This window comes from Phaethon aethereus (genome assembly GCF_964289735.1).
Source record: "Phaethon aethereus genome assembly, chromosome: 6".
Taxonomy (NCBI): Eukaryota; Metazoa; Chordata; class Aves; order Phaethontiformes; family Phaethontidae; genus Phaethon; species Phaethon aethereus.
Window position 1 is genome coordinate 23,054,017 of NC_138580.1, and position 19,879 is coordinate 23,073,895.

General features: G+C 41.4%; 1 protein-coding gene across 1 annotated transcript; it reads left to right on the forward strand.

Annotated features, from left to right (window-relative positions):
• Nucleotides 1–2,628: 2,628 nt before the first annotated feature.
• On the forward strand, nucleotides 2,629–18,005 carry GORASP2 (golgi reassembly stacking protein 2; the record flags this gene model as incomplete). The annotated part of the gene is made up of 10 exons (XM_082001483.1): nucleotides 2,629–2,691; nucleotides 11,113–11,193; nucleotides 11,982–12,185; nucleotides 12,604–12,690; nucleotides 13,158–13,288; nucleotides 13,808–13,940; nucleotides 14,068–14,191; nucleotides 14,558–14,644; nucleotides 16,722–16,817; nucleotides 17,620–18,005. The coding sequence occupies 10 exons, from the start codon at nucleotides 2,629–2,631 to the stop codon at nucleotides 17,937–17,939; spliced, it is 1,326 nt and encodes a 441-aa protein (XP_081857609.1). The 3' UTR covers nucleotides 17,940–18,005.
• Between the last annotated feature and the right edge of the window lie 1,874 nt (nucleotides 18,006–19,879).

Genomic DNA, 19,879 nt, shown 5'->3' on the forward strand with positions numbered 1-19,879 from the left:
CTGTGATGTAGCACTCATCATGTACTCTATATCATGTAGAGTTATAGTAACCTCTGCTGAGAGATAACTTTTTAAGAGTGAAGTATGCAACTGAAGTGAGGATTTAGTGTCTTCAGTGAAGCACGTGAACAATTATTACATCTGACCCGACATAACTCTGAGCAGGAAATGCCTGCCATTAATGAAATGTTTATCAGCTCCAAAGCCACTCACCTCTTCATAATCTCTGGGGAAACAGAAGTGTCACTGAAATTTACTGTGGGGTCTAAAAATGCTCTGGAATTTATGGGGCTTTGGCTGGGAAGAGAAGCAACCCATTGCAGTGTTGCTTGAGTTGTTGGTTTGGGGTTTTTTTCTTAATACAGCAACAGTATTTATATATATATATATATATAAATATATATTTTTATATATATATTCAAGGGTCTTCCAGTCCATAGGCAAGGTAATGAAACTGAATACACCTTAGAGAAGCCTACACCCAGTGAAGGTTTTCACCCATAGATTTGTTCTCAACAAATGAGGGGCCAGCATCACAGAGCCAGTCAACCAGGAGGACAACGTCTGGCTACATCTGCCTCATGGCCACAGGAAACGTACAAGCAATCCACAAAATTGACAGCACCTTCCTAGCAGCATATGAAGAGTGATGTCATACAGGAGCTACTCTCCCAGGAGAGAAGAATGACTGTGGGTGGTAGTTTGCCACCAGCTATGGATCCTTTAGGAAGCGTTGGATAAAGGCTGGTGAACCACAGCTGCTGTCCCTGGACCACACTGTGTTATACTGCTGTCTATCATGAACCTCTAATAGCAAGAAAGAAATCAATATGGCTGGGATTTTCCTCCTGAATCCAAATGGCATGTGCATGGAAGCATAAGGTTTGCTTAAGCTGGTATGGTTTTAGCCTTATTTGCGTGACTTTATCAGCTCACTGTAACAAATTTCCAGTACTGTGTTGAGCAGAGAAATTCTTGTAAGATATAGTTTATTTATTTATTATTCACTTTGTCTTCTTTCTACTGCTGCCTCTGGGTATCCTAGAATTGATTTCTTCTTGTAATGATGAGGAGAGACACTGTGCGGGCATGTAAGCATGCCTGAACTGGCGTGCAGACTCAATCCAGAACTGGCCATGCCTGTCGAGAGTGCGTGGAGAAACACTGGCTGCCTGCTCCGGTGGGAACACCTGGGCTCAGTGTGGTGGCCAAGGATAAGAAGGGGGTTGGTCATCTCTGCAGGCAGCACAGGGGTAAATCCCAAGCACAGTGCAGAGAGGCTTTCAATACTAGCCTGTAAAACACTATGATAATACAGAGGGAAATGAGTCAAAAGAAGTGAGGTGTGTGTTTCTAATCATGCTAATCTGAATTTTGTTTCTGTGCTCAACTGAGGATCCTTAACACTGTGTTCCAATTCAGTAACAAATGCTATTTCTGCAGTACTGAAAATGAGGGCAGTGAGGGCAGCACTCCTTCAAGAGGCCACCTCTCCAGATCTGTAGTACCAGAACCAGGAGGCACTGGTTTGCATGGGCAGGCTGTGCAAAAGCTTCATCTGGGGCCTTCCATGCACAAGGGACACTCTCAGAGAGACAGAGACTGTCTAAAGCTTAGATTTATAACATTCCTTGAAAAAACACCGCCCACCTCCTCCAGCTATGCTGTGGCATCAAGCTGGCTCAGGGCTGGATTTTAATGCCGGATGTGTGGTGCATTTCACCAGTTCGCTGCTCTCCCCGCACAAACAAGCTGGAGAGCAGATCTCTGCCTGCCGCGTGCCAGGACACACCGCGCGTCTGCAGTGAGAATCCATCCCATTACCTTGCTAATGCCTGCGAGGGGATGCATGCCGTGAAACAGGTTAATTCAAAATGCTGCTCTTGGGCAGCATTTCTCACCCAAACTGCTCTGTACCAATGCATGAATCCTTCCACTTCAGCCCCAGCTACCAGAGAGTTTCACGCGCACCCAGCAATCCCGATGCTTCTGTCTCACTTCGAAGCACCCGATCAGCTCCGTCGCACGGACAAGAGCAACCCTCAGAGCTCGCTGGTATTTCAGTTTTACCTTGAACTCCACAGAGAGCTGTAGGATTAGAGAAGCCGGCAGAAGGTACGACGTGCCCCAGCTTTCCCTCCCCATGTTCCGTGCACCCATTTACTATACATTATTAATATAATCAATACTAACATACATTAACTATTGCTCTGTAGCACCGCCGGCGCGACCTGGCCCGGGGAGCCCGGGCAGGCGGGGACGCGCCCCGCCCCGTGCTTGGCAGCGCCGCCCTCGGCCGCCAGGGGGCGCTGCCGCGCCAGAGACGAACGGGAGGCGCATGGTCCATCGCGGCCACCGTACAGCCCCCGCGTCCCCGGCGGCTGAGCAGGCGAGGTGTGTCCTAGGGCGGCCACCGTAGGGCCTCCTGCCGGCAGTGAGGGTGGCTGGCAGGGGGCGCTGCGGCGGGAGCCGTCAGCTGCGGCGCGGCCTCCCGGCATGCCCTGCGCGCGGCCTGTGCCCGCCCCTCCCGAGCAGGGCGGGTGGGGGAGGGAGGGAGCGAGTGCCACGTCCCTGGTGTGTGGGGCTTTGTGCGGGGAACAGCGCCGCCACCGCCGCCCGCCCCCGGCCATGGGCGCCTCGCAGAGTGTCGAGATCCCCGGCGGGGGCACCGAGGGCTACCACGTCCTGCGGGTAAGGGCGGCAGTGAGGTGGGCGCGCTGTTAGGCCGGCGGCGGCCCTTGGGCCCGGCGGCCGCTCCCTCCAGTGGTCCGCGTTCGAGTGGCGCGAGGGGCTCCCCCGGGCCGGGCGGCCCCACCGCGGTGCCTGCTCGGTGGGAATGTGTTTGGGCAGCGACGGCGGCCGGGACTCCCGGCGCCCGTGGCCGGGCCTCCGCCGCGGCCCTTGGCAGCGGTGAAATCCGCGGCAGGGTCCGCGCTGCCAGCTCACTTTCCCGGAGGAGCGGGGAAGCGAGCAGCCCGTTCTCCGGGCGCCTCGCCAGGAGGGCTGCGCTCCGCGCTGCTGCTACCCGGGGCTTCGCCTCAGCCGCGTGGAGCTGCCCGGGGCCTGCGCCCCGGCCCGGCCCGCGGCGGCAGCCCGGACGGGCTCCGAGCCTCCTTTCCCCGGCTGGAGAGACCTGGGTGGCCCGGGCTGGGTTTCAGCTTGTAAACAGGCCGAGAGGGACAGTGCGTGGGAGGTGATGCTGCTTTTTGGGCAGCCTCTGAGGGCAAAGGCTGCTTCTCCTCTAGAAAATGCTGTCAGCACAGGGGCTTGCACACATTCAAACCGCAGTTTAAGAACTGCGATCCCTGAGGTAACTGGCTTGGGTAACCCGTCAGGCTTTATCTGGATCGTTGCATCATGCTCTGAGCTGTAGGTGCTTCACTCCTCGACAGTAGTTCCAGGGGCGTATCAAGGTATTTAAATGTCAGGCATCACACCTGCCAGAGCTGCATTGATAGTGAAGGCGATGTTGCTATTTTTCATAGTTAGTTTTTGTTCACATTCTGGCCACAGAATTTTGGTTTTGTGTGCAACAGAATACTTTGGTAGGCTGTGTTAAAGGTCTTGCGAGCAGCCTTTGGAAGCCCGTTCCTGAGCATGTATTTCCCGTTCAGTGAGCAGAGTGGTATCTGGGTTGTGTCCTTGACTCTGGTGCCGGGGGTGGTACAGTAACTTTGCTGGAGCTGCTATAGCCTTGCCCACACGGTAGCGCTTTTGCCACGGCAGCCGGAGCCTGTGTACCTTTACTGGAGGCACCGAGCTTGGCTATTTTTTTTATTGGCATTCGACCTTCTCGGATCAGCTCTCTGTCTAGAGCTAGCCCCATGTCTCAGACGTGTGAAAGAGCACAAGACCTCGACGCATGTGAATTAGTGCTTCCTTACTTGGTATGGATTGCTACTCGTGAGCTACAACTATGTGTAGAATACCATGGTGAAAAAAGAACAGAGAACATTTTTCAAGTGTTAAAAAATCATGCGTAATGCTTTTGAGAAGCAAACGTTGATGTTCTGATCGAATCCAAACATTCATCTGTTAAAATTTACATATAGACTAAAGTCATGGTGGTCTTTGTTTCTTCCTTTTAATGTTACTAATATGGTAACGATCCAATATTATTAATATATACCAATCCACTTTGTCTTTTCCTTTTCCCCCACAAAAACCACTTCTGCAGTTTCATAAAAGTGGCAGACTTTTTTTTTTTAAATCTTACTACAGCGTAAATACGTGCTTTTTGCTTCTGAGGGTTGTAATTCAGTAAGTACTCTGCAGTTAGAACATCAGTTTTGTCAGATTCGTCAGTTCACGGTGTTTGCTTAAAGCAAAGTTTTGATTAAAGTTAGTAAATTGAGGTGCATCTCTCTTATGAAGTATAATCTACATATTTTTTCTTGTAATTTTGCTTGAATCTGGTACCTTTTGTTTTCGTTTAGGCACTTTTTGGTTGTAATGTTTTTGCTGTGACTTGAAGTGGTGGCGTTTGATGACCAGTCTTTGTAACTGTAGCTGGTGGGTACACATTAAAGAAGTTGACTTCTGAGAGGACAGCCATATTTATATTAAATGCAGGAAAGGACCTGCCTGTTGTCAGACTGATATGTCAGACTATAACAGACTGATATATCTATTTTTTCCACTTCTTGCTGATGTCTTCAGATGCCACAACAATGAGCAATTATTTTTTTTCTGTGGACATGCATCTTAAATTGCATCATGATCCCGGTCTAACAGGAATTAGGCCAGTGCTTATATGCAGTTGGGAGCATAGATTCAGAGTAGAGAAAAATTCTGAAGTTTCACATTTATAATGTGGAACATTTATATTGAAATGCATGTGGCATACAAGTGGCTAGAATTTTCCTCTATAGTTTTTTTTTTCCTTTATGCTTTTTATAGTTTAATTTTGCAGTTGGTATTCTGTAGTAAGTTTGTTAAAGACACGTGTTCAGCTCACACTGTTAGAGGAGCTTGACGCATGTGCTCTGTCTGTCTTCATGGATCGACCTTTGGTAGAACCTGGGGCTGAGCAATACTGCTGTTTTCTTCTAATTTATTCTCAAGTAGCCTTTCTTTCTGAGCTCAGTATTTCAATGAGATAAATGAGAATAGTAAAAGGAAAACAGCAGTAGTCACAGAAGTGTTACAGATCTAATTCAGATAAGGTCATATTTCTTTGAGAATGCCAAACTTCTGTAAATAGTATATAGTGGTCATTCTTTAGGATTTCATTGGTTGCTGGAAAACTAGAGAAATGTCAGAAAATCTTTTAAATTTTTGGAATAATTTGTTTGGGTGGGGCACATAAATGAAAAATACATGTTAAAAGGCTATGAAACAAATGAGTTACATGGTTCAGAATGACCGCAGGAGCCAAGTAGAAGTTGCCAGAGGGATGAGGAAACTCAGACTGTTGCAAGTTACAGGTTTCCTACGGTGAGACTTTTAGACTGTACACACTGCCTACCTACAAAACTGGTAGCAAGTCTTTCATCCTGGTCACATCAGACAGGAACAGAAATATATACAGTAAGTGAACAATTCTAAAGGCTTTCCATCATTAATTTCTGATGTAATTTCTGCAGATTACTTAATTCTTTTTGGCAGCTCCTGCTAATACTTGGTGCAGTGTCGCTTTCATTGTGAGCTTTATTATCAGTGCCCTTGTACAGGAAATGGTAACACTCCAGGACTGAAGCGCTGTTGAAGGAAAGCGATTTCATCATGTGCATACTTGACAGAAAAAGTTACTGTGGGTTGCACTCTTGAGTTTCAAGACATTAAAAAGTATCCCTTTGGTTTTGGGGGGGGGGCAGGGGAGGTGTTTATTTTTGCTGAGAGGGAGAGAAGGTTACAAACTGTTTTGTTGCCCTGGTCTCTTCATAGGTAGACATAATCAGTCATTTGTTTGAAACAATTCTTTGGAATACATTTTTCTTTATAGTATGTGCTTTTGCTGTTAGACTTACATTTACTGATTCATGTAACGTGCTCATAAATCTTTCTTTTAGCTAGTACCTCCCAGGCTGGTAGCATGCAATGCTATTTACCTGTAAGAATTTTCTCCATCGTTTGTTTTTTCTTCTCTGTAAATTTCTTTTAACATATGTTATGTGACTGATTAGAGCAACTGTCTGACTATTTATTGCTCAGAATGCATTTCTTTCTGCTCTTCAAAACCGAATGAAGCAAAATCTTCAGTAACTCTTGTTCAGCAATGCAAAACTGCTGTAGTTTGCTCAGGCTGTTGTAATCATTTGACAATTTCTTCAAGTAATAGGTAATGTAAGAATTTTTATCTGCAAGAGATTTGTATGCTGCTGTATTAAGTACCGTTTTCTCTAAAAGATATTGAACAGCACTGCCCAAAGTTTAGATTTCTAACTTTTACTTGGGTGCCTCAGTTTGTTATAGTAGAGATACAAATGTATTGCTGTAAAGGGATGACTTAACTTTTCAAGGGAGGCTCACATTTTAAAAGCTCAAGTTAAATTCTCTGTGCTAATATAAAATTTGATGCTACATATAGGAAATCTGTTTTCCTACAAAAAGCTTATAAAGCTTTTTCTCTTGAAAACTGGGTGTTTCGTAAGGAAATTCAATACAGTTACACTGTGTAATATGTTAAAATAGCTGACAGAAATAAAATAGATTCTATCAGACCTAAAAGGAATTGCGTATAACATGATACATAGTGAAATTTTATTACTAGTTACTGAGTGGTTGGAAGAACTACTGGAAAACTTCTTTCAGCATTTGTTGATAATAAAGTAAATATTCCTTAGGAAGCATTTCTTAATATGGGGGGGAAAAAAAGCTTCATAGTTTCTATTCCTTGACAGTTGTATATTTAGTGCTTGAAGCTAAACTTCTGAAAGTCAGATAACTTCTACTAGTGTCCACTTAGAAGTGGCAAGAGCCTTCATCTGCCTCTGAAAATCAGGGTTTCCATGTACTGTAGCACTGCTCGGTCGGGGCTTAAATTTGTGACCATTGTGTTGCTAAGGAGCTTTATTATAATGTGTAATGTACATTATATACTGTGTAGGCATAGAGTGATAGTGTCGGGAAAGGTGTTCAGCAAAGAGAAACTTTATGTACTTACCAGAAAAGAAGTCTTTTTAGTATCTTGACCTTGAAACCTTTTCCATGTTTAACTCTTGACAGTGAATTAAAAGGGAAATAATTAGCATGTGATCTATGTGCCCTGATGTCCAAGTGCTGTCATCTCGGTGAGAAACAAGTCCTGCAGCATTGTACAAGGCTGAAAGGGTCATACAGCCCTTTTCTGCCTCTGAGATTCAGCATTCTTGATAGAGGTTTTCTTTGCTTGCTCTTAAAAGGCTCCGGTGGTGGCAGTTCCACAGCTTCTCCGTGTAGTCTGTTTCACTGCTTTTCTCTGCTGTTAGAGAGTCATGGCATTTACCCACAGGTGTCTGTAACTTGCATGTCTGAAATAACAGCTGGCTTTGAGACAATTAGGCTTCCCAAGCTGCCATGGGTGGTATCTTGCCTGCACTGGCATCTGTTGTAGATGTCATTATTTGATTATTTCTCAGTCCTTATTTAGTTACAAAGGCAAGTTACTGAATACCTACTTGGGGAATATAGCAAAGCTGCACGTAGCCAGATTGCTCAGGAGGCCTAGAGTTTATGTACATGGAATCTTTGTTTCCATCATTAATAAGAAGGTTTTTGTGCCCTTGTATTCCTAAGGTCCCTGGTTATCGTTTCTTCCTGGAAGAGAACCGTGGCCACAGAGCTTTGAGCAGAGAGCTGTGCTGTGCATTTGGCACTGTGTGATGGTGATGAATTGTGCAGGTAGCAGGCTGAAAATACGGTGGTGCGACATAAAAACTGTATGGGGTCAGTGTCACTGTTCTGCAGGGCTGAGTATGTCACTTCTTTAAAGAGGAGTCTTTTCATACGGAGGGAACTCGGCACTTCTGTTTCGTGTTTCTGGGACTGCCAGGCATAAAAATGCTTTTCCGTCGGTGACGTTGGGCCCAAACAAGCTAGGCAAATAGGAAACTTTTTGTGACTGAACCTGTGCATGGCAGCATGAGGAAATGTGATGACAAAACTGATGCAGCTACATGCTTCTGAGGTGCATGTATGATTGATGCAACTATAAGAGCTTGATTTCTTTTAGATTCAGTTTCCTGGCTCTTTTTACATGCCTACTTAGGAGCAAACTATGCAGAGATGTTCAGGATTGTGATGGATTTGGGGGAAGGTGTTCAACTTCTGAAGATACTTTCTGCAACTAATCATTTGAAACTTGGAAACTCTCGCAGTTGCTTCATCAGTTTGGGGCAGACTATAAATAATTTACTTAGACTACGAAATCTATACATCCCAGGTGCCAGCAAGCTTGACATAGATGGATGCTGAACATACTTAATTCTCATTTGTTTTAGGAGCTCCCTCGAATTTTAAAATATTTCCTTATTGAATACTGGTCACTGTTGGTTCACAGTGCTCAGGATATAATCTGTCAGAGGCCCTGGAGGAGGGATATTGTGTCAGGGTGTAGGGGTTTTGTTGGTTTGGGTTTTTTTTAAGAAGTTCATTTGGAAATGGAGGAGAATCTCTGAATAAAGAGTGGCCCATGTCAGGGCTGCTTTTGCAGCTGTCCTGCTGGCTGAATGAAGTCTGGCTTTTCATAAGTTCAAGGCCATGACATGTATCCAGTCCTAACAATCTGATATGTTATCTGAATAAATGTATCAGTTTGCTGGGTTTACTGATTTTTAACGGTGAGGTTAGAAAGACATGTTCAGTCTCTAAAATTCTTGTTTTCCCAATAACTTTTGAAACCATCTGCTGATTTCATTTTGGTTATAAAGCCTTTATGGCAGGCTCATTAAAAACACAACATGTAAGTTCTTATATGTCACATGCAATAGGTGCTGGAATGAGAGAGAGAGAGGCTATTAAAGTATTTGCACTTTAATTAGTCACCTCCCTAAACTGAGGGAAGAACAACAATCAGCCCAAGATCATCCTACATTAGCTACTAGAAAAACCACATCAGAGGAGAGGATGTTTTGAATGACTTAATTACAAGAGAAACTTCAAGCCTGAGAGTGCAATTATGGAGCATGTCCATAGGAAACCAGAGTTCATTAACTCTGCTTTCATGAAACTGTTCATTTAACCTTTCTTTGGCAAGAAGGCCTTGAGTACCCAACTTAGTAAGTAAATGCTTTCTACATTTGAGAAGAATAATTCATATAGTGTATTTTAGCCTCTCTGTGGCTTTTCTCGTAAGCTAAAATTTCTATTTGTGGAGGCTGTTCTGCGGTAGCTCTGCATTATTGAAAGTTTTAATATCTAAACTTAAAAATGAGCTTTAAGGTCAGTCCACCAATGTCAAAGCAACATCCACAGTGTGCCTGGGAGTTTCTGTGCAGCTAGTGTCCGAGGGTCTGCTACATGGAGCTTAGCTTGCACGTTTACCCTCTGACCCGGTGCACAGCTTGCTATCTGATCTCTGGTTATTCTTGGCGAGAGGCATCTTGAGCCAGCAGATTGGGTTAGTAACATGGAGGCAGTAATTTCGATCTAGTTAGCAGGACTGCAAGTTACTTTGGTGATGGAGAGCTGTGGTTCCGTACAGTTAATTCTCCCCTTGGCACCCAGGGAGAATATCCGTACCCCCAGCTGTAGGAAATTCTCTCCAAGGAGCATGCAGGCATCTTGAAGAGACACTTCTGTAGACACACTTCAAGTTCTAGTTAGAAATTATAAATGTGGAGTTTGGGGGTGTTACTGCTGCCTCAGTGATTGTTGTTACTTTGGGGTCATATTGGTTTTGTGCTTTTTTGCTGCTTTACAAATCTTGGACAGCAACCAGTGTGTATGATGTGACCCTGGAACTACTGATTCCAGATTATTTTTTTCTTTAATGAATGTTTAGGTTATGTGACACTAATGTTCTAAGCTTCTGGCGTCTGTTACAGAAAGCTACCCACATGTATCTGAGTTTTTTCCAAGCTCTGATTTTATGAATATGTCAGGCAGAGATCAATAGACTCTAAGAGGACAGTTTTAGTAGTAGTCAAGCTTTATTTTTTTTCATATTAGAATATTTTGTTCTAGATGAGTCATATTAAGAAAACTAAATTCCTGCAGAATCAGACCGGTATCGAACAAACTAGCAGATTTGTACCAGTTCAGTCAGATAGAATAACACATAATGTAATAAACTATACTGTAAAGGGTAACGCACTTTAGATCTTTTTGGAAGATGAATGTAACACATAAAAGAAAAAGCCAGTGGGTGAAATGAATCAGCTCACAAATAAAGATGTTCTTTGCTACAAAGGCTGTAGGAGAAATCTGGTAGCCATATTACAGTTACATGCATTATTGACAGACAAAAGTAATAGTGAAAAAAACAACACTGGCAAATGTCTCAGTTACTCCATTTGGAATTAAAAGCATGCCTTAAGCTTCTGGAAGCAACATGGAGCCAATACTTAGGCCTTGACCTAGTGGAGGGGTTGAATTATTTGAGCTGCCATGGCTGCAAAATTGGCATGTGTCCCTTTTCTTGAAGCTTGTTGGTATGTTAATGAATCATTGGTTGTACAGATGCCCTCTATGTCTCAAGAATGTCAACAGGTGATGTTTAATCATGAGATAACAACCTGTGCTAACACAGATGTGACTCTCCTTTTCCTCTAGTAAGGATTAGACAAGAAGCAAGGTCCAATGTTGGTACTTCTTTGGAAAGCTACTGATGTTTAACCAACTTTTTCAGAATTCATTAAGCTTGCCCTTTGACCATAATCTCCTTTATTGAAATAAATATCTCCAGTTTATCTGCCACAGCTGTTACACATTGCTTGTCCCAGGGAGTGGCTACTGTTGTGTCATTCCTCAATAATTTATAATTTACTGATTCTTTTTAAATGTTTCTCTCTTTTTTTTTTTTTAATTAAGGAAGGGATTTTTTGACCCAAAAGATTATATTTGAACATGTAAAATTCATCCATACAAACATCAGTACCTTCTAGAGCTACAGTTTGCACAAGTAGAAATACAATTTTAATCTATGAATCAGCATTGGTACTCTTTTGCTAAATTCTTGTTTAACTTTGGTAGGTACAAGAAAACTCACCGGGGCATAGAGCTGGTTTGGAGCCATTCTTTGATTTTATCGTGTCCATTAACGGTTCAAGATTGGTAAGTGTGTTGCCATTTTATAACTCTGAATATAAGTAATGTGTTGAGAATCTTATTTTTATAGGTAAACAAATGCATTTGTTTTATTTAAATGTATATAAAATATTTCTCCTTAGTTTAAAATGAGAAAGCCTAATTGCATCAGAAATTAATTTCCTTCACCCTGTAGCTACAATCTATGAAAAATTTAGCTGTAGAATGCAGAGAAGGTGCAGACAGACAGATGTGCTCTCTGCAGACATCTGTGCCAGCAGGAGGTAGTACTACCTACTGATCCACCATGAGCTGCTTGTGTTAGTGCCCCCCTAGTTCTGTCTGTAAAACTGCTTGTGTGAGAACTTGCAAACTCATTTCAGTCAAAACAGGTTGGTTGAAAGAGCTGTTGTCAAAGCTGTTAGCTGGGCAGGAATCATGGAAGAAAGTTTTCAAGCAGAGCTGTAGTGAGACAACAAACGGTCACAGCAGCGGAAAAGAACAGCTGTGGGTAAGCTCTTCCACCGGTCCAGCTGGATTCAAGAAAGCCTCTGAAAAGCTGTGAGGTACATCAAATCACAGGTTTAATTGAAGTGCTTTGGGAAGCGTGACCTGTTACTGTGAAATCCCAGGTTTTCGCTGGAGTTGTATCCTAGAATTGTGAAGGGATGGGAAGCTTGTTATCAAATAGCTGTAGATACCTATTCTGGTAATGCATGGTGTTGGTAGGACCTCTGAAGTAGAGAAGTGGTGCTATAGAACTGTATGCTTGCTGTGTTAAGCACTAAACCAAGCTCTTGTTTGAACATTTGCAGAATAAAGACAACGACACTCTCAAGGACCTGTTGAAAGCAAATGTTGAAAAACCTGTAAAAATGCTGGTGTACAGTAGCAAAACACTGGAACTGAGGGAAACTTCAGTGACCCCCAGCAACATGTGGGGTGGACAGGGCCTGCTGGGCGTGAGCATTCGTTTCTGCAGCTTTGATGGGGCCAATGAAAATGTGTGGCATGTTTTGGTAGGTACAGACTTCCAAGTATTTTTCTCACTTGCTTAGTGTTAAACTTTGTATCTTTTTACTGAAAAGTAACTTGCAAGGGGGTACAAAAGCCATGAGGTCAAATTGGTCTGTTTTCTCTTCATTGATTTTGGCTTTGTAAAGATTTTTGAACTGGAACTGTATGTCTGTGAGTATATTATCAAATCTTGTATTTAAGTCAGTGGGTTTGTACAATAATAGGAGCTGCTCGTAGCAGTATCAAAAGAGACTGTCATCTAGCCACTCTTTCTCTAGTTCAACGACCATTCTACTAATTGTGCTGAAAACTTGACCAGTTTGTCTGTCTGACTCAAAACTTGTGTGAAGTGCACCTCTGACTGTTCTGCTACACCCTGACAGTTACGGAGTGTTTTGTAACTTTCCATTTTAAAACTAGGAAGTGGAACCAAATTCTCCTGCTGCGTTAGCTGGACTTAGACCTCATAGTGACTATATCATTGGAGCAGATACCGTGATGAATGAGGTAACTATATGAAAATAAGAATTTGATTTTTTTTAAATGGGGAAAAAAAAAAGTATCAGGGCAGTTTGAAACAATTCCCAGTTCTGTCTCTGTTCAGTGCTAATGGAAGTAAGTTAATGCAAAGAGGAAGGAGCTCTGGCATCATGCCTCTTCTTGGTGCTTAAATGCAGTTCTGGAAATAAAAATTGCTCTTAAATATCCTCATGAAGTCAGATAGAAACTTTTTTTGTACTCTAATATTAATATTTTGAATAGCAGACTTGAAATCTGGGTTGTGCCACATGTTATCTGGGTTGTACTAGCAAAGCACATCTTAAAGTTGGCCTTGCAATAAAGCAGCACCACTGCAACATGTATCAGTTACCAGGTTCTGTTACAGGAAGTTAGGGCTAGGAAGATTGATCGTTCTAATGTCAAATGATAAAATAAGGACAAGAAAGCCCTTATTAATTTTTCTCATTTTGCAGTCTGAAGATCTCTTTTCTCTTATTGAAACGCATGAAGCAAAGCCATTAAAACTTTATGTATACAACACAGACACAGATAATTGTCGGGAAGTGGTGATTACTCCAAATTCTGCCTGGGGTGGAGAAGGCAGGTAAGGAGACAATATGTTACAGGGGGGTGAGATGACTTTGTTATAGCAGTAGCCTAAAAGCTGCTTGCTTAAGTTTTCTACAAAGACAGGAAAAGAATGTTGTTATATCCAAGGCATTTCTGGTATACTAAATTATATATTTACTTGAAATTCAGATTTAATTACTAATGGGGGCTGTATTTACACAGTAAGTTATGCGCAGTAGCCAGAACAGAGGACTGCAAATAACAACTGTGAGTTGAATTCCAAGCTGTATACCCAGTATAGCTACTTGGTTTAAATAACCATGAAATTTATTTTGTGCTAAAAGTTTCTTGATAAAAGCTGCAGAATTTCCTTTCAGTTGTCTCATATTGATTATTTCTCTGTAGAAAATGAGGTGACGTTGGTGGGGAGGGAAAATTGTACAGAACTTGTCTTGAAACTTGTTGGCATCTTGAGTCGTTCATGCATTGCTTGCTATGGAGTCTGTGGTTGTAAAGTCACTTCACTGACTTGTAAATGTTCATATTTTAAAAGCCTAGGATGTGGCATCGGTTATGGATATTTGCATAGGATACCTACACGCCCATTTGAAGAGGGAAAGAAAATTTCTCTCCCGGGACAGTTGCCTAGCACATCTCTCAGTCCCCTCAAAGATGGCTTCACAGAGGTAAGTTGTAGTCACTTCTTTGGCTTGATAAAAATGGATTATGATGTTCTATTGCTTTGCTGCTTCTATTGGTTCTTGTGGAAACACACCCTAATGATGTAACTTTCTTTTTTTCCCTTTCAATAAGGTTCAGCTGTCATCAGTTAATCCCTCAGCCACATTACCTCCTGTGTCAGCAGGCCTTGAACAGAGTCTTTCAGGACTTTCTATTAGTTCACCCTCAACTACTGTCAGTAATGTTCTCAGTACAGGTTAGTATGAAAGTAACTAACTTTTGAAATGTATGGGGCTTCTGACTTTTTTGCATTCACAGGTGTTTCTATCAATTTAATAGAAGGCAGAAGATAGAAGAAAATCTTCTCTTCCTCAAACTTTTATCAACAGCAAAGGCTCGAGTACTACAATTGTGCCCTACTTGCTCGCAAAATAATTGCAAACAACTTCTATCAGAAATACAATGTGTATTATTTAGAAAAAATATTTTTCTTCATCAGCATTTTAAGGCTAAGGCAAATAGTAATTCTCCTGTAAGCAGTTATTCATTTGTGCTCCTTGAGGAAGGGAACTGAATTGTTGTATGCTTAAAATTAATGTTGTTTTCCTGTATACTCCACCAGGTGTTCCAACAGTTCCATTATTACCACCACAAGTCAGTCAGTCCCTTACCTCTGTGCCACCAGTTAACCCAGCAACCACATTACCAGGTGAGTAGGTAAAATTTCTTAAAACATTTCTGAAACAAAAATCTTATGGAGCAAGGGAAGAGGGCTGTCTCTTCCACTGCGTTTGCAGGGGCGGGAGAGTAAACTTCATACAACCTAAACGTTTCATGTTACAGATCCCTATACAACCTCTACAACGTTAAGAATTTTTTTAGAATGTGTGGACGGCATATCTGTAGCACAGAGGACTGAGTGGGCAACAAAGTTTACAGTCATTTACCTTTTAGGGCCCCCTGCACAGTAGATGCAGCAGTTCAGGATTTCTCAGGAAGGTATTAACTTCGCTATTTGCAGTATTTCTTGAGTTGATATATTGTTACTTTCCATAGTTCATAAATTGTATGTTGCAAAATACTTTTGCAAATAGCTTCACGGTTTCCAGTTTGTCCTTTGCACTGGGACATCAGGACAGAAGACCTGAGAAGGCACACTTTGCCTATTTCTGCATTCCTTTCACCCATAAAACCTCTATTTTAGGAAACTCCTTTTTAATACCTAGCATATCATTCTTCTTAGTATAAATAGAGGGTTAACAATATAGAACTGTATGTTGCAGTTACTGTTTCTGAATTTAGTAATTAAAACTGGTATAACAAAAGGAAGAGTCTTGCCTACAAAGTGGTGTGCATTATTTCCTGATAATAATGAACATTTCGAGCACTAGTATTACAGAATTATTCACGGTGGGTAAAATGAGGATTGTATACGATTTTACCGTGTAATTGGTGCACTGGTACAGGACTCAATCGTGCATTCCAAAACACTGAAGGAGTTGTATGTTTTGTATGCTGTGAGACAAGTAGATAAAGATGTGTCTGAAAATTTCAAGTAATGTTGGGAGGTATGCTCTCTAGCATAGGAAAAATGTGTAGCAGAGCTAGGTGCATGCAGACAAGGGCTGAGAACTTTAATCTTGTACTGCTTAGATAAAGTAGCAAACTACTAAGAAGTTCAGCTTCTGTTAATGTCCTCTTCTTCCCCAGCTCCCTACCCACCCCTTCCTGAAAAATCTGAAAATAGAAATTTTCCTTTCACCTTGTTCTCTGAATAGTGTCATTGCTTTTTTGAAAGCTATGAAAATATTTCTTGCAATTCGCATGGCCATACAAGTGAAACTAAGTAGTAAATATACAGGAGATTTAAAAATTGAGTGAATTTGTGTGAAAGCTCATCTTGTTTTTCAGATTTTAAAAAAGTTCAAACAAAAGTTGCTTGTAGCTGAACTGAAAGGTCTTTGAGTCAGATTATGTCAGCCTTTATGGCTAATGAATTCACAGGTAGGTAAAGATGACGGGTTTTTAATCAAAATCTGTGTACAGTGGCCTTGCTTTAAGATTTTTCTCCTACCCATCTTATTACTGCAATAGCAACAGTTTGTTTCAGAATTAGCCTTCTCTGAGCTAAACGCAAAGTAGAAGTAGGGCCCTTGTCCCAGAAATGCAGCTCTTCTAAGGCAGGAAATTCAGGAGTGGAAAGATGCGCCATAGCAAACACTAGGATGGAAGGGCACACATTGTGTTCATCATATGTTTCTCTTCTATTTTCAGTTATTTGTGACTTTGAAGGTTACCTTGTCTTGCCTTTTCTATATATTTTTGTGTTAAACTCTAGTTATGAACAAAGTAGCAAAGACTAGTAATAGAGTAATCAATACTAGAGATAAGAAATACTATGTATTTCATCCTATTATTATCTTCTGCCCTTCAGATGAGGAATGGAGGGCTTCTGGTATAGTGCTGTAGTGAAATAACTACCTTTGTTAAAAGCTGAACTTGGAATGCTAACCTACCAATTCCTTGAAATAAGATTCTGCTTTCCTCAGAAAAATCTGAAAGGTTGGAATTATGTATTTGCCAGTTCAGACTTCCTCCACAATGTCTGTTTTCATTGTGTGACTTAAAAGCTGGAACTCAAGTGAATTTGCATTCTTATATGTAAAAATTATAATCAAGATGTAAAACAATATAAAAAAAAACTTTAAATGGTCGATAAGATCTCAGAAACAGTTAGAAAAAACAATTCTAAGTTTTCAGCTGTAATTTTTCCACTCTTCTTTTAGGTCTGATGCCATTACCAGGAGGGCTTCCCAACCTGACAGATCTGTCTAAACTTAATTTACCTGCACCACACATCGTTCCAGAAATTATACAGCCTGGTATGTGCTTCTGCAAACTGAAACGCTGCAATAGCAGGTCTCTCCTTGATGATCCTTGACACTCTCATTTAGATCCATCTGGTGGAGTCTTGAAGAGGATAAATTGAATGTTTGCCTGAGATGGGAGTTGACAGTAGTGCCCAGATTAGCTAGACAAGGAATATGTCTTTAGATAAACTAATTCTAAACCTGTGTCTGTATTTAGTTTTTTCATCTTATATTACCTGATTTATGATCTCAGAAGAGATTGTGCCAAGAATGAAAGTGTATAGCTTTATGGAGGAAAATATGAGGTGTTTCCTTGTATGCTAGATGAGGAGATCGAAGCCATCTCTGAATGCCAAAAGTACAAACTAATACTAGATTTATGGTTTTATTTAAAACAAAACAGCTGAAGGTGCACATAGAATCATGAAGCAAGCAAAAAGCAATTGAAAGCTTACGTGGAGGAAGGCTCTTGTTAACTTCTTGTTTCTGGCAGTTTCAGTGAATGCCAGAAAAATCTAATCTCCAGTGTTAATGCATTAAATACCTAGTCCTCTGGGGAAGTAGAAGCAATCTTGAGTTTGTTCTGATTCTTCAGTTCAGAAATCTGAAAAGTATCAGGCTTGAAACTAGCCCGCAGAGTCAATGCTGCGTGTATATCATGCTCACACTAAGTTCAAAAAGCTTCCTCCTCTCCAAGAGTAAATAGATTAGAGAAGGTAAAAATTTTAAGCAAATAGAGAATCTCTCCAGACCTGTCTGTGGCATGCAGCAGCTCACTGCCTTTTTTTTCTTTTTTTTTTTTTTTTCCCCTTAGGTTTACCATCCCTTCCCTCCTTGCCGCCTCTGAATCTGATGGGAATAACACCTCTATCAATGCCACCCAAATGTGTTCCTCTTCTTCCTTTGGTCACAGAAGCATCCACAGTGCCTACAGATTTGCTTCCCTCCATTACTCAGGCCGGAAGCTTTTCCGTCGACCCTGGCACTATTGTAAATGTAGAACAGACATCTATGCTCACCTTGGATAGTGCTACCCCAACTTCTAAGGCAACTATTGTTGACAGATCAAGTGAATCCTCTACAATTAATGAGAAAACATCTGGAGTCACAGATACACAAGCTTCTGAATCATAACTCCAGATCACCCTATTGGATTGGCTTGGTATTTATTTAGCCATGGGATACATATTTGAAGAGCAAGTTATCATTAATTTCATACTAGTTTGTACTTAATCTTTAGGAGTCCTGTAAATAATATGGAGGTATAATAAAAATAAAAGGGGGTTTATAAAGTGTATGTGGTGGGAGGGAAGGAAGAATACTTGTATGTAACCAAAAAAAAAGTCAAGGTGGTAAGTAGAATTCCACTGCCAAACTCGGAGGTATATGATTTTTAATATAGGCTGACAGCCTTAGCCTGCTAGGCCTGTCCTTGCTTATAATTAGCAATTTTTGCTTCTGATAGAAATGAAGCAGTTCTTGCGTGTGACATTTACGTACCATAGTACCTGTTCTTTGCAAGTATCATGTCACTACAGTGGGGATGAGAATGTTTAATCTGAGTTGTAAGTTTGAACACTGCAAAACTTCCACCTAAAGATATTTCTATTAAAGTTGCTGAGTGACCTGTTAACTGAAATCTCGTTATTCAGCTTGTACACAAATCTTTATTTTTAAGCTCTTGAGATATGTTCAAGCCGTGTTTTGTGACTGCTGCTGCATCGTTTCATATGCCCACTGTAAAATGGCATTTGGAAGGGAATACAGGAGATGTTAAATGTAGCACACAGTTTGGCACTTCATGACTACTGTAAGACAAATTACTGGATTAAGCATACATACAGCAATAAATTCCTGGAGTTTTATCCTTTGTGTGACAAAATAGCACATTTATTTGTTTAATGCTTAAACTCTCATTTAACTGTTTTCAGATCAGCTCTCTCTAGCACAGATCTGTGAAAGAGCTCCCCTCCAGAGGAATGGATCCAAGAGGGAATGCCAGACTTCTTAATGGCAGACAGGATCAGCACTAGTGGTTAGATCCGTTGCAGCAATGAGTCATAAAATCTGCCTGCGTATGATTCATACTTGGCTTTTTAAATTGATGTTCAGGATGAAAATTGTAGATTAACTGTAGGTTATGCACTTGTATAAACTGGTGTGTGCACTGTACTGCAGGTGATAGCCTTTGCTGCTGGTATCAGGTACAGTTGGTGTGGAAAACTCTTCTGTACTACTTCAGTCCTTCTATACTACTGGAATTTTATTTATACATGTTTGCTACAAGCATATGCAAATTTTAGCCATACCATCAGCAGGCTGGAGTGAAAGTCTGTCTGTCTCAACAGCTATATAACCCCTTTTGGCAATGCAGTGTGCCTGATCACTGCAGTAGTAGTTGCATCTAACTGCTGATCATAATGTCTCAAATAATTAGTTCAAGTGGAAGCCTTATCTAATACCTGTTGTCCTGTCTCATCTCTATCACTTAAATATTTGTCATTCCTCTGCCCCATTACTGCACTTTTCCTCATCCCCTGTTCTGTCAAAAGCCTGTGTCAAAGACAAGCCCCAAATACTGTTTGTTTTTTCCACACTGAGCAGTTTCTTTTCTTAGCTGCTTAGAGTGTGAAATCCCTCTGTCTTGTTAAGTAGGGGGCTCAATGTTTCTCAGAATGTATTTTTGATTTACTGTGGTAAATCCAGTGTCACACACCTCAGAACTGAACCTTGGCATGAGAAAAAGGATGTTCCCTCTTTTTTTGGATGTATACAGAGAAAATTTGTGGTGTTGAGCTTCATAAAGCCTCACAGGTCTAACAGTTTCTGTAACTTCCTTACATGCTTCCACAGCTAGAGTCATTATTTTCCTTATCTAACCCAAAACCAGCAGAAAGAGCAGTCTGTCACATACCAGATTTAGAGCAATTGCTGATTGTAATCACATGTCTTGAATTAGAATCCTTGGGTAGGGGTTTTTTTGTTCTTACAGTCCTTTGGAGTAACATCTGAAGTTAGCTGGCATTTTCTATGCTTTTACTGCAAGCTACAAGCTTTTGTAGGTGTTGTGCAGT